The sequence below is a fragment of the Lonchura striata genome, chromosome 4, assembly GCF_050655825.1.
Source record: "Lonchura striata isolate lonStrDom1 chromosome 4, ASM5065582v1, whole genome shotgun sequence".
Classification (NCBI taxonomy): domain Eukaryota; kingdom Metazoa; phylum Chordata; class Aves; order Passeriformes; family Estrildidae; genus Lonchura; species Lonchura striata.
The window spans coordinates 6,905,105-6,922,114 of record NC_140706.1 but is presented as its reverse complement, the minus strand read 5'-3'; the positions used below and the strand labels follow the sequence as shown (position 1 = coordinate 6,922,114).

General features: G+C 37.6%; 1 protein-coding gene across 38 annotated transcripts in view; it reads left to right on the top strand.

Moving 5' to 3' along the window:
* The window catches only part of CTBP1 (C-terminal binding protein 1), a 232,126-nt gene that overhangs the window by 196,685 nt on the left and 18,431 nt on the right, over positions 1-17,010 (top strand). For all 38 annotated transcript variants that reach the window (XM_021535693.4, XM_021535691.4, XM_085577558.1 and 35 more), the window contains 2 exons: positions 8,651-8,795; positions 12,627-12,833. In XM_021535693.4, the coding sequence (XP_021391368.1) occupies positions 8,651-8,795; positions 12,627-12,833 (352 nt within the window). The remainder of the gene's footprint in view (positions 1-8,650; positions 8,796-12,626; positions 12,834-17,010) is intronic.

Here is a 17,010-nt window from a genome sequence, read left to right as displayed (position 1 = left end):
CAAAAAACAAACAATGTTTTTTTCCTGTTAGCAGTGGTGTGTAATAAATGAACTTTTCAGATCTTGAGACTGAGTGTGTGTCTCTCAAATTGCAGGTTTGGAAAAGTATTTGAATGACTGATGAGTGGCATGGGTAATCTGTTGCTGTTCTTCACAACACTGCTGTGTGGAGGGGATTATACTAAAGCTTCCATCCTTTGCTTTTTATTATACAGAAATAATTAATTCTTAATGATCTCGGTAATACAGCAGGAAAATATATTTTACTACCTTTCACTACTACAGTGCCATAATTCAGATCTTCACTTGTCTGAAGGATGAGACAGTCCCAAAACACTTGGGTATGCAAGGTAATAAATTTCTACAACAAAAGTCACAAACAAGAATTCATAATCATACTGTTGTATTCCTTTAACATAGGTTGAGAGATCAGTTTTATGAAGTGTTAAGCACTGTTCACTTCTGTGTGAAAAGTGTTCACTGTTCATCTGCAGTGGAAAATGACTACTTTTCACCTATCTTTAGAGGACTATTTGCATTTTAGTACTGTTTGCATAATACATTATTTGTTAAATACAAAATTGTTTTCACAAAAGATTTTAAAATTAAGAATTGCATATTTAAAGCAGGATGAAAAATGTTTATGTATTTCTGAATGCACATTTGTGGCCATTCTAAGTGATGAAATACAAATTTTGGTAATAGATAGTAAGAATTCATAGGCTAGCAGATACAGATACATTTAATGTGAAGTTGAAGGGAGCAAGCCAGAGGCTCAGAAGGTTAGGATGGGGTTAGAAGGATGATTGACATTGTTTGATACTCTTAGGTGGGTGACTGTAATGGGGCAGGGGTAAGACATGAACCAAGAATCAGATGGAGAGGATGAGCAGAAGGATGTCTAGGAAAGTAGGAACCTGTATTAACTCAGCTTGCACATTTCTGGAGCCTTGGTCACAGGGGTGTGAGGAATCAGAGTTTGAGAAATTAACATTTTGGCACCTGCAGAAGGGTTTTCTGCTGGTCATGAGAGTTTCATGGACAAGACCATGCTTTAAAATACTGTGTTTTCAGTTTTTCAAGGGAATAGAGTGGAAATGGGAATTTATTGTAGCTTGTGAGACAGCAAAGTACAAGCTAGGTAGTTTTTCACAGAGGAGCAAGCAGGCTGAGAGATTTTAACACAAAAAGGTAGAAGAGAAACGAGGATTTGAATGCCATTTGTGTGCAGGGTCAAAAGCAGGATTTTAGTAAATACCTTTCTGTGTCTGCTCGCTGAAGAAAATTTTCTCCAGGTGGTTAACTGAGCTGCAGTTTGTAGCAGTATCTTCTGCCAAGAGTTCATTTTTAAATCACTTCTTATGGCTGAGGAGATTAAATTGTTGAAAATAAGTAACAAGTTGTAAAGTTGCATGTAGTAGAACTGTGCTTCATCTCATGTCAAAGCATTTGTTCCTGCTTCACTCCTTTGCAAAGTAACGTGGATGGTGAAGGTGCATTTCTCTCTTTCTGAAAAATGAGGCTGCCAGTGCTTAAATGAATACTGACATTTACTGAGAGTGACCCAGTGTTTTGAAATAACTTTGTAGTTGGGGTCATTTGTTACGCTTCTTCAGAAATTTACTCATGTAAGGTGTGACGGGTTTTTGGTTTGTCTCCTTGTTTCCCATTCTCCCTAGAAAAAACAGTTTCTTTTTGAGCCAGTCTGCAAGGCTGCAATAGATGTTTTTATCCTTTAACCCTAAGTTCTGTTTTATTGTAGATGTTGCATGTAGCTGTGTGAACTTAAGCATTGCATTTGTCAAACTTACCATGGCATAACTGGGAGTTTCGTTCATTGCATCCTATCCGAGAACTTCTGTAAAAGTATCTTAAGATTTCAGTGTTTAAATGTCTTACTGGAGATTTCTATAAAAGTTACTCACTGTGGTTAAATTGGCTTTTATTTTACAATTAATGATATATAAATAAGTTTCCTCAGTAACTATCTAATACTGCTTCCAAGTGTACACAATGTTTTGGTTTGTTCTGCCAAAAATACAGTTGTTCATCCAAAAAAATTACTTAAAAACACTTAGCTTGCTTCCATCCTCTTTCCAGGTCAACTTTCTTTTTTCACTATCTCATGCTCCATTGTCTGTTTTCCTCTTTTTCCCAATCCCTCTTGGTTTCAGTGCCATTCACAGTTTGCTGCTTTTCCTGGCTCCTTGGCAGCCTACCCAGCACTCTGATTCCTGCAATATTGCTGCTCTTTTCCACTTCTAAAGGCATAACAGACTCAAGCACACCCTTGAGGTCTTTGTGTTGCCCAAGAGTTTTTTGAGTTCATGTTCTTTGCTTTTTGGGCTTCCTGACTTTTGCTGTGTGTTCTGTAACATGGAAGTGCTATGTAGATCGAGAGGGATAAATGTAGACAATGTGCAAGAGCTGGTAATAGGCATCTCAACCAAGGAGAGAGAAAATAGGGATTCTTGCAAAGCCAGATGAAAAGACAGGAAGCACAACTGATTAGGAATAGTATTTAAAACAAAATGTAAAGGCTGGAAAGAAGTCAAGAGTTTGTTTGAGGCTGTGTATGTTTTTTCATTCTCTTTTTTTCTGTAATTATGTATTTTCCTACATCTTGTTGCAAATCAGGTAGAAGAAAAAAGTAACTGACTGTGGTTGACTGGGTTTACAGCTTCAAGTTTTTACCCAGTTGACCAGAACAATGATGAAAGCAATGAGCAGTCCTTGGATGGAGGTGGAAACAGAGTCTGTTGGGTAAACCTGTGTCCCAGCCTTAGCAGAGATTGGGGTAGAATGTGTGAGATCCTTTGACTCCTGTTTTCTGAGCCCAACATGAAATAATTTTCTAAAGGATACTACATTTCCATATTTGTAGTTTTAGGTTAAAAAAAATGTAAACCTGAACTTCCTGTTTAACAAAACCTGAAATTTTTCTGTCACGCTTTTACACAGGAGTTGAATGTACAAGCAATTCTAGCAATGGCAGTTTTATCAAAGACCATTTCAAAGAGGAGCTGAAAAGTGACAAATGTTTTGAGACTGATACAAATAAATTCAGGATGGTGCTGTTGTTCAGCTCTTTGATTTGTCCCTGTTACAGCAATGGTTAAGTGAGATAATTTTTAAAGCTTCCAGTTCTTTGTTTAGTAGTAAAGCTTGTGTTTACACCATCAGTGCTGTTTATATTCATGATGCAGTTGAAGCATTTTAGTTTTCCATCAGATTTAAATTCTCAAAGAACACAGATTGAAAGGAAGCAGCTTTGTTCTAAACAATAACCTCTGTTTGGGAGTAAGTTGTTGGAGCTGATCCAAAACCTTGTAAATGTCCTGAAACTGAATGAGCTTTGGATCAGACTCCTTCTGAAAGAAAGACTTGGGAAAAAAACTGGGTTGAGCTGTCACTAGTGACTTCCATAACTCCATAATATCCCTTGGTAGAGATGTTCAGTCCATTCTGGTGTCTGATAGACTTGACCTGAATTCAGCTTTATGAATAGACAAAATTCAGCCCTATTAACAGACATACTAACACACAGAATTCCTGTTAAAGATTTTTCATTGAAGCCTTTTATTCCGTAAAAACGTTTTAAGAGTCTATATATTCTCAAATTGACTTCTGTCATTAAAGCTGCATGTCATGGTCAGTAAATCCTAGCTTGGAAAGACTGGCTTCAATTTAGTATTTAAAAGGAAGTTGTGTGTGGACTATACAGGTTATTTGTGCAGTTGTATGCATGTATTTGTATGTATATGTTTTTAATGTTAATGTTAATTTCTAGAAGACTAGAAATACACTATCATATATATATATCACATGTGTATATATGTAGTTTATATAGTGTATGGATATATATAGGCTTTTAGAAAGTGCGTTTTCAGGAGCCTGCAAGTAAGTTTTGTTTATGTTTGTGTAAAATATTTATACTTTTATTTATGGACAGTATAAACTCAAGTATTAATGTTTAGGATTCTCACTAGAGAGTATCCTGGCTGAGTAAAGTTTATATGAAATAGGTGGGTTACTGACAGCACATAGATCATAGGAACCTAAAAGGGAGCTGAGAGCTTGTAAAGAGAAGCAAGAACTTGTAAAAAGCAACACAATATAACAGCTTTGGAGAGCCACTAAATACCACTTGAGCACTGTGGCTTTTCCTTTTAGCTTTAATGGTTCTGGTTTCACATGATCCTTTGCAGTGTTGTAGGGAGGCTTTGAGAGCAGCTCCGAGTCTCTGCAACCTTCCCCATGTGCCAGACTATTGGTTACAAATTCAACCTGCAGCTGCTTTTTGCAAGTTAAATAAGGCAAGGCCTACGCCGTTTTGGTAAAGTACATTTGTTCCACCCAAATGTGCAAAATATTTCAAGTCTGTTGGTGATACTGAAACATAATTTTTTTAGAGATGACACATGAAATTTCAAGCCCAAGAAATGCAACACTTCGTAGTTTCTAGAACTGGATTAAATACAGTACATTCTAGTGATGATTTTTGTCTTTAAGATGGAAACTTTGTCATATTCAGCTTGTAATTTTTTTTTTTTTTTGTCTCTGTATTGAAGTAGTTTGGCATTTCTTGTCATGTGTTATGTTTCTATGCTCTGGATTTGATCCATGAGTGTCTGGGACCAGCCTCTCATAGTCAAATCTAGAAGTGTCTGGAGATGTTCCAAGAAGAGAAGGCCTTACTGTTTAGTTCTTAGCATGTTATGATACATGTTTCTGTAAAAGTAAGCAAGATGCTCAGAGTTCTTCCCCAGATAATGAGATGTGTGTGTCACAGTGGTGACTGTGTGATGTTTGGCATGATGGTTAAAATAGTGTGGTACTGAAAGAAGGGAAAAAATGTAGATGGGAAAACATTTAGAAGAATTTCAACCTTCTAAATAGGTAATCGGTACTCAGGATTTGTTAAATAGATATAGAAATGTCTCCTAGTACTGTGTCATCTGTTCCCTAAGAGCCTTGGTGACCTGGCATGTTGTGAAAGCAGAGCAGTCATTTTGAGGTTGAAGAACAGCAGAAAGACCTGTCCAAGCTGCAGTGATGGGAAAAGCTGTCAGCTTGTGGAATAGGGAATGACAAAGACTTTCAACAGTGAGCTCTAGCTGCAGCTGGCATAGAAATCAGGCAGGTGAGCTCCATAATAATTTGGTAACAGAAGGAACCCAGCTCATGTCCCATGTTTCAGCTTTTGCCTCAAATCCTCTCTTCCCAGAGGGCACAGTTGGAGTGGGATGGGAGCAGGAGTGGCTGTTGGAGGAACACAGCTGACTGCTCATTTTCTGTCAGGTTTTTCCATTGCCTTTCCTTGCAAGAAACCATCAAAGAGCATGGTCTGCCACATACTCAGGCTGGTCTAGAATTTCTGCCTTGCCTGCTATCTCACTCCTAAGTTTGATCTCCTTGTAATAAAGTTGTTCTTGAATTTGTTAAAAATAAGGTTCATTATGGAAAATTATTGGAAAAATCACATATTCTCCCTGATTTTCTCAGTGCATCCATCTCTTTTGTTAAATAATCAGTGAATTACTCCTATGCGCAGTTATTTTTTCTCTAAAAATAATTTCATTTTCTGGAATTGTTGATATTTATGCTTGATGTCAGTGGCATGTGTGGTATTTTACTCATTGAAAGACTTGTCAAACTTCCTTGTGTGCATTTAATATATGTAATGACTGAGAATATAAATCATGCAAATAATTCCAAAATACAGAAACTTTTCACTGCTTTTTTTTTAAATCTAATGGCATTATTAACATTCTCCAGTGCTGAATGTTTCTAACTTTAGATTTTCTGCTATTATTTTATGCCTTTTTGGCATATTTCAATCACATGTCCAGTAGCAAAAAGCAGTAACATAATTAAATTATCAAATAAATGTGATAAAATACACTTGCAGGGTATTACTTTTTTAGCAGTGGATTTCCTTGCTAACTAGCCCATAATCCTAGGGGAGGCTCAGTTACTAAAAAGGAATTCTAAAAGATTTGTCACTTGCATTTGCTTATTCCATATCCCATGTGATGTGTAAATAACTGCCTGTGGAAATGGCTAGTGTCAGCATTAAGCTATAGCTAGGAAATATTTTCCCTTTTATTGAACACATTCCCAAGCTTTCCAGTACTTTTCTGTCTCCTCCTAGTGCCAAGCCATAACCTAAATGGGCCCAAAAAATGTGCCATAATGGGTGCACACCAGTGCTCTTGGAGTCCAAATGCCAGTCTTGACTGGCTGAGTTGATAAAATATGCATGATTATGAAATGAAAATCTGCTTCCCAAAGTGAATCACTCAGATATTAAAACACAAATGTCTGAGCCAGTTCAGCTGTGCTTTAACCCTGCTGGATGAAGTCCTTAAAGCAGTGGCAGCTCTGTACCCCCAAAATACACCCACCATGGGCCTTTTCCAGTCTGGGAGAGGAGGCTCTCAGAGCCTTAGGGGTGTGTCCTTGCAACTTCTAAGCTTCTTCAATTTTTGCTTATCCGATAGCTACACAGATGATATTTTCTCCTGCAGCACAGGCATCCAAAACAACCCTTGGGAGGGGTGGGGGGGAAAATAAATACAACACAGAAGAGGGGAGATGGCTTTTTGGAGACAGCCAGGATATCGTAACTTGACCTTGAGGCTTGAAGCGACTGAATTTGAAGAAATTTCTACATTACTGAGGCTGGGAGATCCTTGAACAATTTTATTTCAGCCTCTGGTGGGAGCAGAAATAACCTAAGGGCATTTTAGGTGTACTTTCAGATCCTAAGAGGGACTGTTTCTTGTGTAGGATACCTCAGGCTTGGTCCATGCCAGCTGTAATGTCACTGGAGAAACAAACCCAAAAACTGTGTTGTGTTTTTATTAGCCCTGTGTAACAGCTCAAGGTAACACATTCTGGTGAGTGCAGTTTTTCTGATTTGGAGCTGCTGGTTGTAATCCTCAAAGGACTTGTGTGCACCATTAAAATCAAGGAGTTTTGTGTGTGTGTGTAATCATTTTATAAGATCTGAGCCTACAGCTGGTCTTTGAATTATGTTGTAGCTGCATTCTTGAAGGATGTGTAATTTGTGAATTTTTTTTGTAGTTCTTACTAGTAAATGCAAATTCTACTCAAAGGAATCTGGTCTTTATCTGAGTTAGAGCTGAAGTTCTCAGTCCAGAAACACATGTTGAAATAACATAAATAATGTTGTGAAGTATTCAGTAATAAGTGTTTTTCTTTCCTTTTTTATGGAGTTTGATTTTATTTTTTTTTTATTTATGCATTTTTAAACACTGTTGCAGATCCTGGATTCCAGCAATTGTAATGCTCTGTGTGCAAGACTCTGCTGTAATAGTTTTTAAAAAATTATATATGTTGATTATTTTTACTGACCTTGCATTACACTAGGAAATGCTCATATGAGCAGAAATAATTCAGATGACAGAATCAGTACACCATACCCAAAAGTCTCAATAAGAAATTTAGAGCCTCTGCAACACTTCTGTGTGAAGTGTGTCATAGGAATCTCTTAAAATCATTACAGCTGTCTTAGCTACTAAAATGGTTTGTGTATGTTTTGTGTCTTGTAGAACAATTAGGATATTAGCTAATGCATTGAAGGTACAAGCACAGGGAAGTGTTTTGAAGAAGTAAAATCGTGCATTTTGCAGATAAAGAGGAAAATACTCTGCTGCCTGAAAAATAAATTCCTATCAGCTGTGTGGGGTGCAGTGTCACTGTTTGGTAGCAGAAGTCAAAACTGCTGGGCATGTCTGGCTTCCTTCTCCACACCTCTTCTGCCTCTCCTTCCTCCACACTCCTTCTTAAGTGCTCTTGTGTAGGTTGGATGCATTTTAACATTATTTAATTTGGTAGGGGCTTCTGACTGTCTTATTTTAGCTTTTTTGGTGCTCTCACAAGTTTTGGAGTTTTCCTGCAGCATTTTTGCTTTCATGCAATTTCTTATTTCTCAGAGGCTTTGGATTTTACTGTTTGGCAAGTTTGGCATCTTAGTTAATACCAATTTCTGTGACATCCAGTTTCCATCAGTGAGAGTTTATTTGCAGTGTCAGTAAACTGAGGGGCAAACACTTTTGTTCTTATGTGTGAAGTGACCAGTTTCAGTCTCTGTTGTCTAAGGGGTTTGTCATCACTGAATGTTTTCTGTTCAGGTATCCAGTGGTTTAATAGGGCAGTGAATGCCTGTACCACTGTGTGGTGAAGAGATGCTGCTCTGTTGCTCCATTCAAAGCTGAGTATCAGCTGCCTAAGCATAAAATACTGTTTGTGGGGAGTGTTTGTTCCTGTGCTGTGCTGCTTCTGTGTGTGAAGTTGCAGTCCAGTGGCACTTGTACCTAGGGTCAATATTGCAGAGCATTTCCTGGGGAATGAGGAGAGCTTTCCCTCTTATTAAGAATACAAGTACAGATCACATAGTTCTTTTGAAGCTGCTTTTCAATCATGCTAGAATGGAGACTTCAGATGAAAAAGACTTACCAAGAGGCTGGGAGATATTTGGAAAAATAACCTTTAAAAAAAAACCCTGAATCTCTATTTAATGCTTTTACTGTCTTTTATACTTGAGAATATGAATGAGATTAAGCTGAGATTCTGTGAAAGCAAAAAAAAAAATCAACTGTTTTTTCTTCCATTTTATTTATAGGTACTAAATGAAGCAGTGGGTGCACTGATGTATCACACTATAACTTTAACTCGAGAAGACCTGGAGAAATTTAAAGCACTTCGAATAATTGTCCGAATTGGCAGTGGTTTTGATAATATTGACATCAAATCTGCTGGAGATTTAGGTATGGCTATTACAGACTTTATTTTGCATCTTGTACTTGCCTCCAGAAATCTGATAGTATCTAAATCTTTGTATTAATGTTTTCTGTGTATTTTATACTAGTGTCGTATGTAAACTGAATAATTTTCCCATCAGAGTATAAAACTCATTATGGAGATAGTAGCATTAGTTAATTAAGTGATAATATTAACAGCTTTGTGGCAGGATGACAATCTGCCTGCTCAATATAAACCCAAGGAGTAAGGCCATAATTTTTTATCTCTTTTTTACCCCAATTGTATATTTTAACTACTACTGCTGTAATCTAATTACAAAATATAATTCCATCACTGGGCATACTACTTCTGTTTGAATAAAAAGTTAGATCATTATCAACTGTCTGAGACTTATTTATGATGCATGAGATTTAATACAAAACCAGTCCATAAAATAGAAATAATGATTTTATAGGAGAATCAGTTGTTGCTTCTTCAGGATAAATTCAGCTGCTTGAAATACGAAGAGATGGTGCTTGATGTTTCACTGTAAGAAAAGCAACCATCTGATCTGTACTTTTCTTACTTTAGGTTAAACTATCTCCTACCTGTAATCTAAAAGTCAGCCTACCACCTGGAGTAAAGATTTTCTTTGTTTCTTTTCCACGATTTTGGAGACCAAGTATGTTTCCCATTATGCTCTGGGGAGATCTTGGAAATACTCATTTCAGTGTGGCAGTGCTTAGTTCTAGCAGTAGCCCCACTGATGTAGTGAGGAGCTGTAGTGTGTTCTGTTTATCAGCTAATAATAAAAAAATACTCACCTGTTGTAATGGTGGCAGAGCCTAACCACTCCTTGCTGAGTTTTATAAAGATCAGGTCAGGGCTGAAAGTGTGCAAGGCTGTTTCCCCTGCTTTAAGTGGTGCCACAGTCAGACTCGTGTTGTGAGCCTCAGAAAACCTGTGTGTGTGGAGAGATTGGCCTAGGGTAAAATCCTAGATCAAAAGCCAAAATGTAGGTGCAGATCAAAGGCTCAGACCAGTCAGGATCCCAGTTTGTGGAGAAAATCCCTGATAAGAGGAAGATCTTTGAAGGTTTGCTGGCTGTCTCTTCTGCAGGTCTCTATGCTAGGTTGTAACCCAAGTTACAAACTAAGTGTAGCCACGTAATTCTTCCAGGTAGAGTACACAGCAGATTTGGGAAATTCTTGATCATATGAAATGTTAAATGGCCACCTTCCTCATCACTAAATTCCTGTCTTGTGATTAGACTGAGTTATAAAGTTGAAGGTCTAACCTGTTAGTGTATCCCTTAATGTACAAAAGCCAGTAAATGGTGGAAAGATTACAGTAAAATCTCTGATTTTAATACTAAGTTTGGGTGAAATGGCTGGAATGAAATATTACTTTGATAAGTCTTCCATTTGTTAAGCTGGTGTAAGTAATACAAATCTTAAGGAAGTAATGTGAGAGTGATCTTCTCTTTATGAAAGGCTTTAATTTGCTTTTGAAATGTAGATTTAGACCAGAGTCTGATGTATTCCTGTACTTCTGTACTAACTTCTTGAGTTATTTTTCATAGAGCTGGCAGGTTTTCCTATTAAGTATTATTTTATATTAGCACTTCTAGTCTTCTTACAAAGCATGAAAATATGTGTTTCTTGGATAAAACATACTTTTTCTCCACTTTATTAGTAGTTGATTAGAAAATACTTAGAAGTTATGGGTGTAGCTGGATGCAAGTGAAGTGGGAACCCAGGTAATGCCTGTTGACTACTGCATTTTTCAGCATTGAACCTGTGCACAAAATCACTGAAAGCAGTGGGAAAAGGGAAGTGAGCATTGTTCAGTGGATATGAGATGAGAGTGTGCTGTCTTTTCCCATGTGAAATGTCTCTTCATTTCCTTGCCTCTCTCTTGCTGCTTTTTGTGGTTTCCTATGTCTCTGCCTTTCAAAATGAGCTGCTTTTAGAGTTGAAGAAAAATTGGGAAAAATAAATTCCTTCCGTTCAGGAGAGAATTTATCTGACTTTTGTTCCTTCTGTTTCCTAAGGAAACCTATTAGGGAGGAAGGTATATTACTCCTCTTCCTAAATACATAATATAATTCTTTAAGCTCCTTTTAAAGCATAATTTTGGTGATAGCAGCTATTAGGAGATGCATTTATTAAATTTACATTGCCATCTAAAACCTGCATTGTTGCTCCATGAAAAAGACTTTTTTTGTATAAACAAATGCAAGTATTAATGTGAGGTACTTAGAGGGATGTTATTTTTCAGTCTTTCACCTCCCTCCCAGTCAAGCTTTTTTCCCCATTTTAAAAATAGTGGATTTCCTTCTACCATTGATGTTAGCAGGATGCCAAGATTGATATTCCAGCAAATGATGCTGGTATATCTTCTTGTAAGTCTTAAGGGCAGTGACTCAGCAGACAGGTTTATCTCTATGGCAGAGGAAAGAAAAATAGTTCTGTAAGTTCGTTGTGCAGACTTTTAGCAATGTAGAGAAAGCTATAAAAAATGACTGGGCAGCAGAATAAAGGTGTTTGAATGTAAAACATAGATAAATATAGCATGAGTTTATATTTGTCATATTACTATTCATGCTGGTTTTGAAGAGAATGTTTATTCTTTTCTTCCTAAGATACTCTAGCATTAGCTGAGGACTTAGTGAATATTTAGTTATGTAAAATCCCAAACAGTAAAAGCAGTTCTTGGGTGGTTTTAGGATACAAAACACTTTTTTTTCTTCTCCACCATGAAATTATACTATGTGCTGTTTGTTGTCTCAGTCAGCAGAACTGAGGCACAAACATTTGTGGGAGCTGGTGATTAGAGAGAGAACATGCAGTACATGGAAAGACTGAAGACAGAAAGTCAAAAAGGAGGCAAGGTTTTTCAAGCATTTTGCTTAACTGCTGTGTATTGGGTACTGGAAGGTAAAGAGCAGAATGAGGTAACTTGCATGTAATTACAATCACTTGCTCCTTCATCTGTTTTTTGAAGTAAAGTAGGTTTATTGTGAGTCTTGACTCAATAATCCACCTTCCACAGTTTTTTATACAAGTCTGTAACACTTTAAGCTGCTTGATATTATGGTAGTTTTGGCTGGTAACTTTTCAGCTTAGGAACATGGGCTTGCTTGGTATTGCCTTTGCATGCCATGCAGTAGCAGAATTTGCATTTTCCTGTTGACTATTAGATGGGTTCCCTTTAATGTGGGAGACCAGGGATGTTGTTTGTTGTAATTCTAAAAATCACTGTGCAACACGTAAGAGATTGTCCTTTCCTGTATCATAATTACCTATACTGAATTACTAACGGTCATCCTGTGAAGGTTTTATAAGAGTTGCTGTCATTATAAATTATTTTATCCTTTTTTAACTTGCACAAGTAGCTTTTGGGAGGATATTTGTCCAGTGGTGGAAAGCTAACTCGCACAATTAAACCTAAACTGTGATCATTGACCACACTGTTGAGGGCAGAGTAGATTTCTCTTGGCTATTCAAAATGCCAAGCTTAGTGGAAATGTAAAATATTTACCAAGACACATGTTCCAAACTATCAGACATCTTCAGTGCTTTCTTTCTGTGGTTTCAGTAGCCTGTTTACTATATGTCTTAGATTACAATAAATAAAATCACAATAATTAGTAATAAAAAATCAGAGAGATAAGTTGGCACATAATTGTCAACTATTATGTCAGGTATTCTGCCTGCCATTACAGTCAGAAACTCAGTATTTGTGCAAGACATGCTGAAATACACGTGATTTTAAACATCATGTTCCTGTATTGCTGTTGAATGGGAAAAAGTAAGCATTGTTTGGCATCTGGCATCCTCTGCCCCTGCTTGCAGGGATCGCCGTGTGCAATGTGCCAGCCGCCTCCGTAGAAGAAACGGCAGATTCCACCATGTGCCACATCCTGAACCTGTACAGGAGAACCACCTGGCTGCACCAGGCCCTGCGGGAAGGCACGAGGGTACAGAGCGTGGAACAGATTCGGGAAGTGGCCTCTGGAGCTGCCCGGATCAGAGGGGAGACCTTGGGCATCATTGGATTAGGTACGTTGTCTTCATAAGTGGTTTCATGCTCTTTGCTGTCCATTGCTTAAAAAAAAAAGGTAAAGATTTGAGCTATAAAAATTGAACATTGTCAAGCATTTATTCCTGATGATTATATAACTCAAATGTTTTCCCTTTAGACATAATGATTTTCCTCTGAAGAATTATTTTATTACAAATGTTCTCTCAATTCTTTGAGTTTCTGTATGTCTTTCTCTTGCCATATTGCCTGCTGTTAGGCACACCTCTTGTAAGAGGAGACATCATCACTTCCATTTTCCAGGACAAGGATCCTGCTACTTCAGCCCAGTTACATATGTATGTTTTATCCCTTATCCATTTTCATATCTGGTTTTGTTTGGACTTTCTTCCTTTTACCATTTTTTACATAACTAAGAAGTCTTTGCTTCAGTAACACCCTGCAGATCAGTTATTGGGTGCATTAGATTGAGCTGGATCTGAAATAGTATTTTAACTCTAATGAGATGGAAGAATATGTGCAAGAAGTTTTGAAATGTTTCCAGACCTAATAAAATCACCTACTTACCTCTCTGAGTGACCCTAAATGTTTTTCAACATCCAGCAGATGGACAAGCTTGCTGGAGATGAATTAATTACTGTCTGTTACAGAAGTAGAGAAGAAAAACAAGCAAGTCAGTTTCTATATAAAACATTTTCAGTCATATGCTTGTCTTACACATATCTGATAGACTGTGGATGTAATTGCTGTGCTATTCATCTACAGGAATTAGTAATACGATTTTGACAACAAAGCATCATATTTAAATGACTGCTCCAGTTACGCATTGCTGTCAAATAACTCCAGCCATGAACTCTTATTTTTGGAAGATGAAAATAGCCTGGTTTTACATAGTACTCATTTAAATAAGCATTGCAATACACCAGAACCATCTTCACAATCAAAGAATTACCTTTAAAATATGACTTTCAAGAAGTTAGTCATGAAGCTGCTTTCTGAAATCTGTACTAATGTAATTATGCATCTCATTTAAAAACACAAAGATTTTTGCACTCACAGTGACAGCATCTGTACCTAAATCATAGACAGTTGCCTGCAGTGTTTCCAAAGTGGAAATGCATACCTGGTTTTTGAAACTTAAGCTTTGGTTGACATGTAGTATGCATGTTTGCTGGAGATATCTGTGCTGTTGTTATTCAGTCTGGTGTTTTTACTGAACAAATTCAGACTTGAGATCAGAAAGAAAAAGTCTTTCATCATTGACTTCCTTAAGTGAGTTTTGCTGATTTTGTTCTCGATGACTGAAAAGTATAGAAGAATAAATGGGTTACCAGATTGCCAGTATATGTATAAAGCTTTACAAAATACTAGGTTTTGGTTTTAGTTTTAAAAAGCAAGTCTTTTGTGTGCATGTTACACTAAAAAGTTTAGTAAAATCTGATTTTTAAGGGCTCACTTCTGTTGCAGTTATTGACCAGTTGTTATCTGTAGCCTTTGTTGTGCCTATCTATTTCCTGCCATAGAATATTCTTAATTTCAAAGAGTACTAAATTGTAAAGTCACTTTTGAAAACTTCCACTCTTTCTCCTTGTGCATGAGTGTGAATAGGTACAACACTTTGACTCAAACCTGTTTTATGAAACTATGTATTAATGAAAAGTAAAAATGTAGACTTAGAAGATCTACCAGAATTTTCTGTGTGAGCACTTCAGGCACTTAGGCTGTGATGTGCACCCTTTTCTAGTATAGATCACTGCGAGAGGTTAGCTGTCTTGATTTTCAGACTCAAACATGTATTTGCAATCAAAGACTGTTGTCCTTATGTTGTGTGTCTTCACTAGTGGCCTCTCCTCACATCTTAAGTTTTGCCTCAGTTTATTATTTAGACATGTCAGTGTCAGAAGTGGTGATCCACCCAGATGCTGTGAAATGAATGTATTACACACAAACAGTTCTCATCATCTGTTGCTCAGCCTTTTCCTCTGTTTCTGTGTAGAGTCGCTGTTTCTGTCCTTTGTCGTTAACATGTGTCTGAGATCATCTCCTCTCAACCACAACTGTTTCTCTGTTTCTGGTCTTAAAACTTGTGGTCTCTTCTGCAGGGGGTTGCTCAAATTTATCACTGCTGCTGCAACAGCTAACAGCAGACCTCCTTAACATCTGCTCCTGGGCTTTTCTCTTTGCCAAAGAGAAACACCCTAGCTCTTGCCTATCTCTGTGCTAGGGAATGACGATGTCTCCGAAGTTTCAGCTACTCACTTCCTTATCCACTGATCTAGCCAAGTTTCGTGACTCACTTGCCTTCTTTCCATCACCCACTCTCTTTCCCTCCTCTCATGCATATTCCTGCTTTGACACTTGGTCTGTCCTGCTTAATCCTATTACTCTGTGTTCCTCCTTTAAAGTTAACCCCATCTCTCATCCTCTGCTTGTATTGAGCTTGAAATAAGCAGAGACTCAACAGCATAATGTCTCCTTCATGTGCTTGTTGGATCCCATCCGTCATTGTTGTGTTGTTTGGTTAGCCCTGAGCCTCCTTAGGGCACAGCCCATGCCTTTTTCTGTCTTTGTGAAGTGTCTGATTCTTTGAACCTTAAGTAAATAATAATATCACATCATTTAACAGCTGTCTTTGTCACTTTTAATCTTTATTACTATCTGGTGTCCTACATTGAAGTGATGCATCACAAGTAAGGATAATAAGCCCTGCATTTAAAAAAGAAAAAAAAAGCTACATTTCACCTTGTATCTAGAAATTTATGGGTTTGTGGGTTTTTTAAGGAGGAATATTTATGAGTAGCAGCACGTAACTACTTGGATGAATAGACATCTGGCCCTGGTTCTGCTCTAATGATAATTTTACAGCAGTGAAGTTGCACTCCCTTTGCCTTCCTTCTCAGTGAGAAATGCTGATGACTAATGACTAATGCATTTCCTTACCCAAGAAAGGTGAAATTATTGTAAATAAATTTGTCTCCACATCACAGTGAATGTCATCACTCAGTTTGTCTTTCTTCACCTGCTCTATTCTCTCAACAGTCACACTGCCCTACCTAGATGCCCAGCCAAATTACTAACCTGTGTTATAAGTAAATAAGGCTTGAGTTGGGTGGTATTACTCTGCAATAAATGATCTACTCTTAGCAGTCCTACTGGCTCTCTTAATGTGCTCAGCAGGAAATGTAACAGAACAGCCCTCTCCACATTTCAGAGTTCTCCAGGAAGGAATTACCCGTATTCTCAACTGCTCTTGCACAGGCTGGGAAGAGCTGCTAAGTGAAAGCACTTTTTCTTTCCATGGAAGTCTTCAGGCAGGTCATCATCATAATTTTCATGGTATCAAGGTCATTTTATAAAACTTAGTAATACTAGCAGAGGATGAGTGTGCATTGCCCAAGGGCTGAGCAGGGTCCTTGACCTGCAGCTGCTGTACTCGCACACTCGGATCAGGTCATGGCAGGGTCACTGTCAGACACACCTAAAATTGTGATTCTGAGGTTGAGGGGAGTTGGGAGACTTGCAGGGGAGTTGAATGGATGAGGCTATAACAGGAGACTTGAATGTGTGAGTCTCTCTTCTGAAATGATGAATGAACCTTGCTAGAACTTTGATTTCCTTGAAAATATGCTTTTGTTGCTTTCTGCTATTTTTGCAATTGTATGCAATGTTCATTTTCTGCGTTCTTCTCTCACTGCCAACTAATAAATCAATTTAATATTTTGAGTTTAAGATTTTGCCCTCCCTGGAAGCAGCCATGAATATTCATGACAATTTGATGTACTCTTAACATAGAGTTGTCCCAAAGGTGTGATGCTTTGTGTGCTGTATTGTCCTCAGTGTATTGAGGTAGGTTTTGAACCATCCCTTATGCCCAGGAGAGTCTTAAATAATAGAAGGTTTTCAGGAAAGGAAAAAAGAAGGTCATAATTTTGTGGCTGTTCTTTATGTCAGATGGTAATTTAAAAAGAAATTGGCAAATTCTTTGTGTCCAGCTGTGTGCTGTTGTTTAATGACTAAGACTAAATACAAATTGTCATTTGCAGAAGAGTTTTATCCCATAAAATATTTGTAATGGGGTAGTTCTGGTTAGAAATAGGGATGTGATTCCCTAGCATTTCTGAAGGAAACTTCTGTGCCCATTGAAGAAGGCTTTGGTTTATTAGCCTGGGTGGGGGTGAATGAAGTGTAGTTTTAATT